Below are 13391 nucleotides of genomic sequence, written 5' to 3'. Positions count from 1 at the left end.
GACTCCCACCCAAACAGCCGTGTAATTTTAGACCTCACTCCATCTTAAAGATGGAAAAAAATTCATTAAAAATGTCCTCCCTACTGGGCAAGTCTAGAAATACTGTAAGATGGCAATATTATTATCATAATCATGATGCCACAGATAAAATGCATATATATAAAGATAAATTTTCAAGTGAAAATGTTAAGCCCTTGAGCAGATAAATAAGAATGGAAAATAGAGGGGGACGGGGAGAGTTTTTCACAGCAGGAGAAGTAGACGGATGGCTTCTGCCTAGGGAAATTTGTATACAGTACTTTGCGGAGGCCAAAGGACAGACCTGTAAGCCCCAAAGGATCCCTTCCTCACTAAGAATCTGATGAAAAAAATTCTGTCTCACAAGGGTTATCGCTACCTTATTCTCTTACCTGAATCTCTGGTCTTCACTAAGAGCCTGAAGAACCGTCGCTCCGCCAAAAGAATGTCCGATTACTGCTATTTTATTCCTATCGATAGAGTCCTATGTGAAAAAGCATGAGATAATTCATAACTATCTCACAGGTTGTTACAAGAATAGACTAAATGATTTCGTGAATCATACAATTATTATTCATTTCATGGGCATGGTTAAGTACCTTAATTTCTTAGAAAAGAAATATGTACACATACATATATACACGTATAGACATACATATTTACACACATACATACATATATATACAAATACAGCCGCACATGTATGTTGAGCATTTGCAAAAGTTCAGAAGTGAACTTAATGGTCTTCCTAGTCACCCACACTTGAAACATCATCATTGCTGACTTCCCCTATCCCCACTCCATGATGTTTACTAGTGTGTTCATTCTGTGAGTGTTGATTGTGCACGTGCTCTGTGCCAGGCATTGTAGTTCATTTTGAATGAGCTCACAGTCTGTTAGGGAAGGAAGAGAGACACATACATGATGCAAATGCAATCGAGTGGCGGCAAGGAGCACATAGGATAGATAGCTAACTCGGTCCATGGGTGGGCACTGGGGTCCAAGACAGCTCCTTGGAGAAGGTGATGCCTGACTTGAGTTGAAGATTCAGCAGGACTTATCAGGGGGAAGCGTGTGTCAGGCCAAGGGGACATATATGTACAAAGGCACGGAGACAGCAGAGAGAGTGGCGGGTTGAGGGACAACAAACACTCCAGTGCATCTAGAGAATGGACCATCATCTTATGCTCAAACTGAACACTTCTAGTTTCCTCTATCCCCCAGACTCCTCCCTACACACACTTTTGAGTCTCTGTTCAGGCTGTCTACTCGGTCTGTTCTTCCACCCCCTCCCAACATTTTGTCCAACACTTTGGCCCAACTTTTCAGGATCAAGCTCAGAAAAATGCAGGAGCCATCCAAGAAATCACGACACTTGCACTGGAGGTCTTAAGTTGAACCATGTGAAACTGCCATTTTTGTAGATCAAAACTGACTGTTGGCAGTTTCATATATAGTTCCACCTAATGTGTTCCTCACGGCTGTAATACTTTACCTGCACTGTTTTTTGCAGCCCTTTACCATCTGGTACCTTGTATCACAGCAGTAAAGCAGACAACAAAGAACAGTAAAGAACCGCAAGATGAGGGAAATGGCCTTCTTAGCTCACCTTCAGTTGTTCCACGCCAAACTCTGAATCTAATACATTCTTCACTGGCCTTCCATGATCAATGTCAAGAATCAAATCGAGAGCTTGAGAACACTCCTTTGCTCTTTGCTGTACCTAATATGATTATTGGAAGAAGGAAATGACACAGTAAACGTTGTAACGCCTATTTTAAAGTTTGTATAGAGGAAGATGTGGGGAAAATGGTTGGTCTCTTATAAATTGGAAATGTCTGCTGAGCGATTAGTGATTAGAAAACACCTAGCATAATGACACAGGAACCAGCTTTGCACGTAGTTATAGCTTAGTCCAAATCTTGTCTCTGTTGCATATCCACTGTGTGACCTCAGAGGATCTACTTAACCTCTCCGAGCTTCCATTTATTGTATGATAATGCCTACCTCAGTGAAATGTGGGTGGGATTAAAATAAAAAATTAAAATAGAAAATATATTTACATAAGAATATTTATATAAAGTACCCACTATAAAGCTTGGCACAAAGGGGGAAGCCAGAATGCTTTATTCCATCTAATCTTCCCAACAGCCCTGTGAGAAAAATACTGTTGCTGTTCATTATTTTGTAACAAATAAAACATGGGAGCAAAATAAAGAGAGTAAGTAACTCGTCCAAGATCACCCCAGTGCAAAGTGATGGCCAGGATCAGGCACAGAAAGTTGGATTCTAAGGCCTACATCCTTAATACTATTCTATACTACCTCTCTGAAAAGTAGTCTTATTTATTTTATTTTTGTGTGTGAGGAAGATTGGCTAACATGAGCTAACATCTGTGCCCATCTTCCTCTACTTTATACGTGGGACGGCTTGATGAATGGTGTGTAGGTCAGCACCCAGGATCTGAACCTGCGCACCCCAGATCACCAAAGCGGAGCATGGGACCCTAACCACTCCACCACTGGGTTGGCCCCAAGTAGCCTTCTTTATACTCCCTGGTGTGTGTGTGTGGGGGGGGGGGGGGATGTCTATGAATTTATTCTGAAATTCTAAAATTAGAAGTTCTAATGCAAAAATATTCTGTATATTCGCTGTCATCTCCCAGAATTTTTGTCTACGTTTTGACTATGACCTAGACATTTCATTAAGAGAATTTTATTACTCGGAGAATCTTCGCTGCAGCTCTTTTGGGAACGGCAAGTAAGAGAGCTCGGAGCACCGTGTGCCGTATGTAAACGTCAATCAGCAATGTCATCAGGCTGCAGATGCTTTCCAGTCCCCATGCCACCTCTCCCCTTACTGCCATGTACCTGCTCATTTCGTACAAGCACCTCCTCCTCCTCTCGTTTTAGGCTTCTGAAATAGAGCCAAGACTTGTTCCCTATTTCTGCAGCAGACTGGTCCTGGAAATAGTAAGTCGCGGATGCGGACCCATCTCTACAAAACAAACAGAATCAACTACTTCGACTTGCTCTTTCCCTTCCCCATCTCACCCACATTCCTCTATCCATCCTTGACTCAACTTCACTCTTCTCCTTCTGACTTCCCTTTCTTCTTCCACTCTGCATTTTTCTTTAAAATCAAAGGGGCCCCCAAGGGAGTTCTAAGAAAAAGACATTGTCATGGGTAAACTCAACGCATTCTGTCTTCACAGTTCTGGGAGGATGTGTTGAAAACTCACGCCTGGAATCAAATCCCAGCACTGCCACTTACTAGCTGTGTGCTTTTGGGCAAAGGACTCACCCTTTCTCAGCTTCATTTCCTCCTCCTTAAAACAGTGCTAATAGTAACCATCTCGTAGGCTTGCCAAGAAGATTATAGGAGGTGCGGTATGGACACGGCACACAATAAACACTGTAGAAATGTTAGCTGTTTTTTAAGTCTTGAGAATCTAACTCAGTCTCCATTTTTTCTCATCATGTAATCACAGTTGACAATTGCATCAACATTTTTTTATAAACCTTTATGAAAGTTAGAGCCCAGCTACATACCAGATGACGTACCTGTGTTCCACAGCAGCAACTATAAACCCGTGAGATGCCAGGTCAATGCCGATAGCAGAATAAATTGTCCTTCAAAACAAAAGGAGGGAAGCATTGAACTACAAGTCACGCTTACAAGGCGGGGGTCCACTAATAAACTCCAGAACACGGAGGCCATTACTTTCCTATAGTAGTGCCCTGGGGTAAACCAGAGAGCTGTGTTCTCAAATGGGGCCATTTTGCCCTCAGGGGATATTTGACAAGGGAGGTATTTTCATTATCACGACTACTGAGGGAGGGTGTTACTGGCATCTAGGGGATAGAGGGAAGCTGCTAAACATCCTACAATGCACAGGATGACGCTCCACAACAAGAAATCATCTGGTCCAATTACCTGGGTTGAACCCTGGTTCTACCACTTATTAGCTGTCTACCTTGGATAAACCACTTACGTGTTCTCTGCCTTGATTCTTTATCTGTAGAAGGGTGATGTGATAACAGGATGGTACTTAATAGGATTGTTGTAAGGATTAAGTAAATTAATACATTTTCATTGCGTTCAATAGGAAACGTGCATAGAATATACAAAGGAGGTCGGTGGGAACTGTGTCTTCTACTGCTGAAGACACAAGACCTACTCAGGAGGGAGAGATAGTCTAGTACAGGATCAGCAAACCTTCCCTGCAAAAGGCCAGAGGGTATACATTCCCAGCTTTGTGGGCCGTACAGTATTTGTCACAACTACTCAACTCTGCTGCGCTGGCACAAAAGTAGCCATAGACAATGTGAAAAATGGGGTGTGGCTGTGTTCCAATAAAACTTTCTTTACAAAAATAGGCAGCAGGTGGGATTTGGTCCTTGGATTCTAATTTGCCAACCACTGGTCTAGTAGAAATCAAATCACTAGCTAGACTACAGTTAAAGTATTGAAGATAAGTTCTTATTGCAGATGCTACCCAACTTCCTGCCAGCGAAAAGCCACCTCTTATTTTCTGAAAGTCTTACAATTGCCTGAGATAAAAGAAGGGGAGGCAGTCGAGAAGATGGAAGAAGGTAGTGGAGAAGGTGTGGTGGTCATGAAAATGTATCACTCAGGTATCAGGCCACAGAGAGCAAAGATGACTAAAGACCCATCTAGCTCCTGCCCCGCTGGATCCACCACCACCAGCTAAGCTTCCTGTGGGCTGCTCCCAGTGACTGGGCACAGCGTGCGTACTAACCTAGGCCCATTCCAGTGAGATGCAGGACTCCTCTGATGAGCAACTGTGGGTCAAGCACTCCCTCAGTTGGCCTGGCCCAGTCTTTCTTAGAACTGTGCTGTAGTCTGAGACTCTTCTCACCCAATCCTTCTCCATTTCCCATCTCCCTCCTGAGTGTCCAACCTGCATCATGGGGTGAAGGCTCTCCCCATCTTTTCCTGCTCCTTCCCCTCTATCCGTCACCGGCACTTCTTTCAATAAATGTCTTTCACAGCTAATCCAATCTTGGTGTCTATTTCTCAGAGGACCTGAACTAACACAGAAGATTGTTTTGAGAGTGTGTTATATATAGAAGGATAACAACCCAAAATGCAACACCTTCTCTTTCCTGTTGTGAGGCCAGTCCCCATGAGCTAGAAGGAGGGAACAAACTACTTGACGAGACAGGGCTAGGACCGATCGACAGACCATAGTCAACTCCTAAGGAATCCCAATTCCTTCAGGACAGGGACCAGCATGATACTCCAAAATCAGCTATTCCTTTTTTTGGAAAACAATGCATTGAGTCATTGATCCCTACGGGTTAAAATTGTTCAACCTCTCAAACATTACCTGAATGCTCCAAGACCATGAGAAAAAATGATTAGTGGGTATTTTTCACCCGTCCTCAGAGGGGAATTCCAGCTTGCAGGAATTGTCAGTGAACCTAGACAACAATGGAGGATGATGATTAGTGTTTTGTCTCTGACTTGAATGTTGCTGGTTAATTTAACTTATATCTCCTTAGTATAAAGTCCTGACCCATGGAATTTATTTTTACGTTTTTGTGTATTAACGGCAAATTCATTAAAAAGTCTGCTACTAGATACCCACCAACCAAAGACCCGAACCATGTGTTTTTCTTACGACCACAGGGTCATTAATTCTCAGTCCTCACTGTCAGCCCTGAACTTAAGGTGAGACAGTTTCCCACTTACAGGTGTATTGGGGAAGGCTGCTCTCTTTCACCAACCCCAGGCTTTGGCAACACTTCAAAGGGAATGTTCTGAAACCAAACTACCCAGTAAACCTCAGGAACGTTACACTGAGAGCCAGGATCTTTGAGTTGGAGACTCTAACATGGTAGTGATCAAAAGAAAGCTGGAGAGATCATGGACTTCATACCTAGATGTGGCTGCAGATGCAGCTCCGTCACTTACTAGCTATTGATCCTGGGTAAGTTAAAAGAACTGTCTGATTTTCAGATTCCTCTTCTGTAAAAAGGAGAAAATTATATCTCCCTCATATGGTTTTTGTGAGAATTATATTCAAGTGGATAATATACCTAAAGCACTTATCTAGTCACATAGTAAGGGGCTCAAAAAATGGAAGATATCATCTTCTCTTCCTTCACTTCTCAATTTTTATTGTCATCATCCTCATCAATTTGTGTTTCATTTTCTCACTTATAAAATGGAGATGTGGTCATGAACATTGAATGCGATGATTGCTGTAGAAGTGACTTATAAGTTATTCAGCACCATAAAGATGCGTAGTTTTAGTATTTTTATCACTTCTGTTATAAAGTGGTTTTTAAGAAAACTCCAAGGAGATGTTTAAAATGAATGCCAAAAGTTGTAGGTAGTTTTGAAGGGGAAATTTGAAGGCCTAGTTAACACCAGCCCAAGAGTACCATCTGGTCAAACAGATAAGGAAGGAAAAGTCTGTATTAGTGAAATGTAGACAATTAAGTGACGAAGGCACATAAGATTGTCTTAGTGAGAGAGGGTGGTCCCTTGGGGGTGGGTGATGGGAATGAGAGTAGAGTCTCCTTATTGATGATAAGAAATTACCTTTCACTCCTTTGTTTTGGATCTAGAGAGTTATGGTGGCTTCTACTTCTTTCTACTTTTGCCCAAGTTTAAAAAGCACTTTAGCACAGAGCGTATGGGGCAGTGATTACATTAGCTAACCTGCTACTCTCACCACATTATTGCTCCCCGACAGTACGTAAGAAGGAAAACTAGAGACCAGCCATGGAGAGCAGCTAGCGACAGACTGAAAGTCTGACACTTTAACTCCCTCCATCTCCAGCTCCACACCATCATACTCTCCATCATACACAGAATGGACAAAATGAGAACTCTGGATTCTGTGAAAGTTACCTGGGCTTTTAAGAAATACTTTTTTTGTTATCTTAGGAGAACTTTAGACTGGAGAAAATCTACTTTGGTCTTTAACTGCCCGAAACTCTTGCTGTTTTCAAGATTTTCTTACATTCTAGAGCCTACAAAGCAGGATCAATAGAAATCTTACCGTATAATAAGCTCAAAACTTTGCCCATAAGCCAGTGTCTTCCAAGAAATTTACTAAGACCCCAAAAATATTCTTTGTTTGGGATCCAAAGGGTGTCAGAGCGATCACCATCTTGGGATGGATAATACAAACGCAAGAAGGTGCCCTATGGAGGAAAGAAATTCATGTAATTTTAATCACGTTGCTTCTCAAATATATTCCAATAATTATTTTGCTTTTTCCTTTTTTTTCTGTGAGGAACATTGGCCCTGAGCTAACATCTGTTGCCAATCTTTCTCTTTTTGTTTGAGGAAGATTGTTTCTGAGCTAACGTCTGTGCCAATCTTCTATTTTACGTGGGATGCTGCCACAGCATGGTTGACGAGCGGTGTTAGGTCCGCACCTGGGACCCAAACCTGCAAACCCCGGGCCACCAAAGCACAGCATGCGAACTTAACCACTACACCACCGGGCCAGCCCCGATCTTGCATATTTAATTAGTGGGGACCCAAATACCTCTGCTGTTCATGAAGAGACCCAGAGAATGTTTTAAGCTGCTGTGGTGACTGAATACAGTCAAAAGAGATGCAAAATAGAACAGTATGCTTTCTGAGTGAAGAGAGGATGAGCAGTCTGCTTTCAACCATTAAGGAAGGAGAAAAAGAAGAGAGCTTATAGAAAAATTAATCAGATGACAGCAACGAATCGAGGAATGACTGAACTAGCAAAAGGCTTCCTGTGAAACGATGCAAACGGCACAATGAGTTGGTCTCAGGTGAGGGCAAGGTCAAGTTTCAGAACCTGATAGTGGGTCATGGCAACAGTCAATATTAGAATATAAAGACAAGTGGTATTAATCAAAGCCTTACCTTATCAGTATAATCAAACATCAAGTCTGTACAACCAACGGGATAAGATCCATTTCCTCTGGGGATTTTAGTTTGGCCAAGGCTTGCAGCAGCCATCAAAGCTTGGATTTTATTGACCCATGCTGAAAAACAGGTAAATATGATCTCATTTGTCATCCATTGCACCCCCGACTTTATTATGCAAAGGAATTCCAAGGGAATCAGTTACTGCCCGTAGTTTCTGGCCTCCTCTATTTCTTTGCTAACTAGTGAAATAAACAAATAATTATTGAGGGCCTGCTGTATGCAAAGTACTGTGTGAGGGAAAAAGATGAAGGGAGACATAGCCCTTCTCCCAAGATGCTTAGGACCATCACCTCCTAATACTTACAGCCCTGTCCTTACCTCCTACTCTTATCCAGAGCACACTAAAGATCACTTCCCAAATCTGGTTTTCCTGAACATGAACTTTATCTCACATTTCCAACTTGTGCTTACAACTTCCGAGGTTGGGGATCTCCACCTCATGTTCTTCCCATAGGAACATCAAACCAATGGTCCAAAATCAAACTAAATGACCAGCTCCCATCTCCCCCTCCTTATCCTCCAATCACACAGCCTGCAACTCCAGAATTCCCTATTTTGGGTATCCCAAGCCAGAAACCTGGGAATTATCCCTCTCTCCCACCTCTTTCTTACCAACCCCTACATCCAATCAATCTCAACAACTAACATTTGTTTTTAGCTTAGAATTATCTCTCCAACATATCCCTTGCCCTCTAGCTCAACTGTCTCACTGAAATCTTCACTGTCTCTTGACCAGGCAATTGTCACCTCTCTTAATTGTCCTATCCACCTTGGATCTTGGCCTCTTCAAATGTATCCTTCACACAGTTTCTGGAGTGATTTAAGGCACAAATCTCACCAGGCAATTCTTCTTAAAACCCTTTGATGGCTTCTTATTGGTCTCCAGGTGGTTTTCTTGAAAGAGAAATGTATTGGAATCTTTTTGGACGGCAGTTTGTAGGTGGTCTTTATATCTACAGGTGTCTTCCTGAGCTACTTCCACTGCTACTTGAGGCACCAGTGGGGCCTAGCCTTCCCTCGTTCTGGGCTTGAAATGCGTCAAGGTTCACAGGTGCAAAAGTTAAATCCCAAGGTTCTGGGCGCTGCAAGAAAGACCCTCCATGATCGGGAGGTCTGCTGCCTCCTACTCTTCTCTTGACTTTTCCCTTTAGGTTACCTCCCTTCCATGTGTTCCAGCACTCCTGAGCTACACACTGGGCTATTCGATGCCTCTCCACCTTTGTGAATGCTATGCCCTGTGCTTGAAACTCCTATTCAACCTTTAACACCTTATCAGGTGTCAGGTCTTCTCTGACGCCTTGCTTGATCTCCCAGACTTCATCATTTCATTCTCAGTATTAAATCAATTCCCTGTATATATTTTTATCATCCTTCCTATCATATGATACTGAAATTATGTGTTTGCACACTCTGTCTCCCACCCTAGGCTATTTCTCAAGAGCTGTATCCATGTCTTTGTATTCTCAGATCTTAATACAACGTCTGGCACATGGTCAGTGCTCAATAAATATTTGTGAAAATGATCTGAACTAAGCTTTTCATTGCCACTGGTCTCTCTTATTCCCATCAAACATTTTATGGTATACATTCTTTTTACCACTCTTGAACCTTTCCTCTCTCTAGTACCAAAACCCTTCAACACACCTGCAGGTTCACCTGTTCTCCTCCTTTCTAAACCCCAATCAAGTCCATATTTAATTTCAAGATGGTGAGTCCAAATATCAGTATATCCAGACCTTCACTTTTCCAGATTCAGTTTGCCCACTCCTACCCTTCTATTGCAGTTGATCACTCTGCTAGACAGACTCTTTCCTGCTTTCCATCACATCCTTTCTCTGGCACTAAGACACCTAGAACTATGTTAAGTACGGCACCCGCATTGATATCATAGGGCGTCATCCAGAAAGGTTTTGAGTCATGAGAAGAAGCCCATTTACACCCTCCACATTGATGACTAATGTGTGAAATGCCTGCCAGCGATGAGCCCTTCCCCATACATAATGCCTTGCTACTCAAAGTTGGTCCATGGCTCAGCATCACTGGCATCACCTAGGAGCTAGGTAATGCAGGTAATCGAATTCTACCGAATCTGAAAAAGTGCGCCTATTAAAGTTTAGCAGCACTGGACTAGGGTACCAGACCACCTGGCCTGACACATGCGTCAGCAATTCATGGTCAAACGTTAGAAGGTAGTTCTGAGGAAGGGAGGGGGTAAGATGAATGGACCCTGGGTAATGGAGTCAGATGAGCCTATTTTGGATTCCAGTCACAAGCTATGATGCTCTGGTCTAAGCAATTTACTCCTGTCTCTTATCCTCATTTGTGAAGTGGGAATAAAAACACTTGACTAGCCTGCAGGACAGTCATAAGGATGAAGTGATAATGTAAGTCAAGTACTTAGCACAGAATGCAAGACAACATAATGGGTGGACAACTGATATTATTTGTCCCTTACCTAGAGTTAGTTAACTCTGGCTACCTAAATTCAAGCCTTTAGAGGAGTTTAGCTGATCTAAAACTAGACCATACCATTTTCCTTTAGGGCAGATCCAAAATCCGAGGTATTTCCTCAGATTTTTTTGTAAAACCTTTACCTGTAAGGCTAACACTTTAGGGTCTATTTTGAATTACAAAGGCTCTTCCTCTCCCATTTAAGACTAAGCCACACTTCGTGGTGTAATAGGGAAGGTCAGCTAGGGTAAGCTACACCTGCCTTTTCTTCCAGGACAAGCTGCCTGTGTTCTGCTGTGCCCAGCCCACAGGCAGCCATGGTGTGGCTATACAAGGGGGCTGGGAGAGGACTCGGGGCTCCCAGTTTGGTGAGGAGCCCCAGAGAACCCACAGCTGCCTTGGAGGCACTGCCTCTGGAATTGGGAGTTCCGTTCTAGAGCCAGGGGAGGGTTCCAAGTCACACAGGGTTCCCCTTGTGAGATCTCAATTCCACCAAGGCTCTGGGAACCTTTTCCAATAACCTAGAAGTGCCCTGGTTCTCTAAAACCTGCTCTACCCAAAAGCTTCCCCACTCAGCCTTCAGGAGCCACATGTCAAGGTGAGACTGCGGGTCTGCCTATGCCAGGACACTTGACCCCCGAGGTCCCAGGAAGCTTTGAGCTGACCCAGGTTTGGGTATAGGTCTACAGGGCCCTGTTGCTGGCCAGTGCCAGGATGGCTGCAGAGAAGGCTCCCCGGCTTACAGCTGATCTGATCGTGATCCCGGATTTCCCATTCTCTAACCGTCTATCAGGACTCATCATGAAGGAAGAGGCAGGGAAGAGACTTGTCAGGTTGAATGCCACCCTTGCGATGATACAGTTTTGTGGGTCAGAACTTAGAAATGTCACTTCCTATTTTTCTTCAACTTTAATAGGAGCATTGCAACCTGTGGGTATGCTATTCATCTTATTATACATTCTTGGTGGCATTTATTTGTCAAGTATTCCTGATACTCATTCCCGGGTTTGAATAGGGTTTGTAGACATGCTAGGAACATTATATTCTCTTATATGGCTTTCTCTCTTCCACTAGCAAATAGGACATCTCCAGCCCATACTTAGCCTTTACCTGCATAACCACATTTTCTATGTATTCATTTAGTAAGACTATAAAGAATCATCTACTATTTTAATCTTTTATTTAATAAACTATTTCTAATAATTTTAAAAATATTTATGCATTCATTTTTGAGCATTTAGAACAAGTGGGACATTGGGCTCAACGCTGGGACTACAGAGATAAATAAAACAGTGTCCCTGTCCTCAAGTTTCTGCCAGTCCAATGACAGCTTTCCAATGATTGTCAAACATTAGGCGATATAAAACATGTTCTGAAATTCTCACCCTGGCCCAGTAAAAAGTGCACGATATAAATGTCTCTTGGGTGATCATTTGCTCCTCGTGTAAGATGTCACTTGTTTTCAATCTATGGAAAAAGTAATGGGAAAAATAAACTTAATTTTAACTAGGTCCCAAGCTCCTTGAACTTGCCTCCAAGCTCTTTGTTTTTAGTCACCAGTGTATCACCGATGCCTCAGCTTCCTGCCAAGTGCTGTAGAATGAAGGCCCCTGTGAGATATCACTCCATTTCCTATGCAAATGCAGGAAGATGACACAGTTCCTCTCCTACTGATGCATTCGTTTCCCCAACTACAAAGTAGGGTGAGATTTATCTCTAAGGTGATCGATTGTGAAAAGTCTTTCGTAAATGCTGTAGTAAGAAGGCACCCATCAAGCCTGAACAACTAGATCCAGTGTGACCACATTACCCAGGTGCACAGGGATGCGGAGACAGACGGTATGACACCATGCAGAAGCCACCTACACTGCTCACCTGAGGAGACTGGATAGAGAAGTTCACGCATCACAACTCTCAGGCATTGGCAGGAATTCACAAAGCTCCAGAAGCAATCTCTCCACAGAAAAGGTCCTAGAGATGGCTGTCCCACTCTGGCCACCCCTCGTGGACGTGTCTGAGCCGTCCTCTCCTCTCCTTCCCTCCCTCCACAAGGTAAGAAAGAGCATGTAATGCACCTCCATTCTCATCTGGAGATCCTTAGTGCCTTCTTGTCCCTACTTCTCGCTGTCGTTAGGAAGAAAAGATTGTTTCCCTCTGAATCCCAAGATCCTAAATTGCCATCTTCTCACCCCACTACTAACCAGGACTACATCTGTTGATCAAGACACCTGCCTCTTCTTCACTTTCGCGGACTCGGGTTTTGAGGTTGCCTCTGGGGAAACTCCAGGGGAGTTGTATTACTGCGCTCGAGCGAGAGTAGGTTAGGGCAGAGAGGGAGAGAAGGGACGGCGTCGAGGAAGTTCTCCACAGCGATTGCAAGCTGAGCTTCCAGTTTGTCTGAAAACACCTCATCCTGGTTCTGTCCTGCAGTCACGATATTGAAGAAGACAGGTGCTTCTTCAGTTTCAGTGGGATGAGGAGAAAGTGAGGCCCTCCCCCATTCTCTAGGAGGACAGAGGGTCTCCATGAGCATCTTCTTGATAGAATCTGCTTAGAAATTCATTCACACAACTTCTCTGGGGCCACTTTGACTCTGGCAACAGGTGAGTCACTCAAACCCCTGAACAAATATACCTCTTACCTGATGATTTAATATGGGCAACAGGATTTGGGTCTTGCCAGTCAAAAGGATGAATCAGCACAAGGCAGCTGCAGAGGCAGAAAAGCACATGCAATTTGGGTGGCAACATCTTGGAAGCTGAGCAGCGGTTTCAGCTTAACTTTCTTCAAGGCAGGTTATTAAAAGAAAAAAAAAAACATGCAATAAAGAGGACTTAGGCTGACAAATCAATGAGACTAAGGTACTAGTAACATGATTTTATATATGGTAAGGGAAGAAGACATTTGGAAAAAATACAACATGCATTTTCTGGGCTGGGTTTTTGATAGGCACTAGGGTGGCAAAATCCTGG

At 43.2% G+C, this 13391-nt stretch overlaps 1 protein-coding gene across 10 annotated transcripts in view; it reads right to left on the bottom strand.

The window, feature by feature from the left end:
• PLA2G7 (phospholipase A2 group VII) overlaps nucleotides 1-13391 on the bottom strand; it is a 36118-nt gene that overhangs the window by 3236 nt on the left and 19491 nt on the right. For 5 of the 10 annotated variants that reach the window (XM_014837513.3, XM_070514812.1, XM_070514813.1 and 2 more), the window contains exons 2-9: nucleotides 13061-13203; nucleotides 7903-8024; nucleotides 7055-7199; nucleotides 5372-5465; nucleotides 3582-3650; nucleotides 2889-3015; nucleotides 1628-1741; nucleotides 411-502 (exon numbers count right to left, since the gene is read on the bottom strand). In XM_014837513.3, the coding sequence (XP_014692999.2) occupies nucleotides 411-502; nucleotides 1628-1741; nucleotides 2889-3015; nucleotides 3582-3650; nucleotides 5372-5465; nucleotides 7055-7199; nucleotides 7903-8024; nucleotides 13061-13169 (872 nt within the window). In that variant the 5' untranslated portion in view covers nucleotides 13170-13203. Of the gene's footprint in view, nucleotides 1-410; nucleotides 503-1627; nucleotides 1742-2888; nucleotides 3016-3581; nucleotides 3651-5371; nucleotides 5466-7054; nucleotides 7200-7902; nucleotides 8025-12620; nucleotides 12844-13060; nucleotides 13204-13391 lie in introns of all 10 variants that reach the window. The other 5 variants (XM_070514816.1, XM_044776810.2, XM_070514815.1 and 2 more) reach the window with 3 other exon arrangements.

The sequence above is a fragment of the Equus asinus genome, chromosome 8 (genome assembly GCF_041296235.1).
Source record: "Equus asinus isolate D_3611 breed Donkey chromosome 8, EquAss-T2T_v2, whole genome shotgun sequence".
Taxonomy (NCBI): Eukaryota; Metazoa; Chordata; class Mammalia; order Perissodactyla; family Equidae; genus Equus; species Equus asinus.
This window is presented reverse-complemented; position numbering and strand designations above follow the sequence as displayed.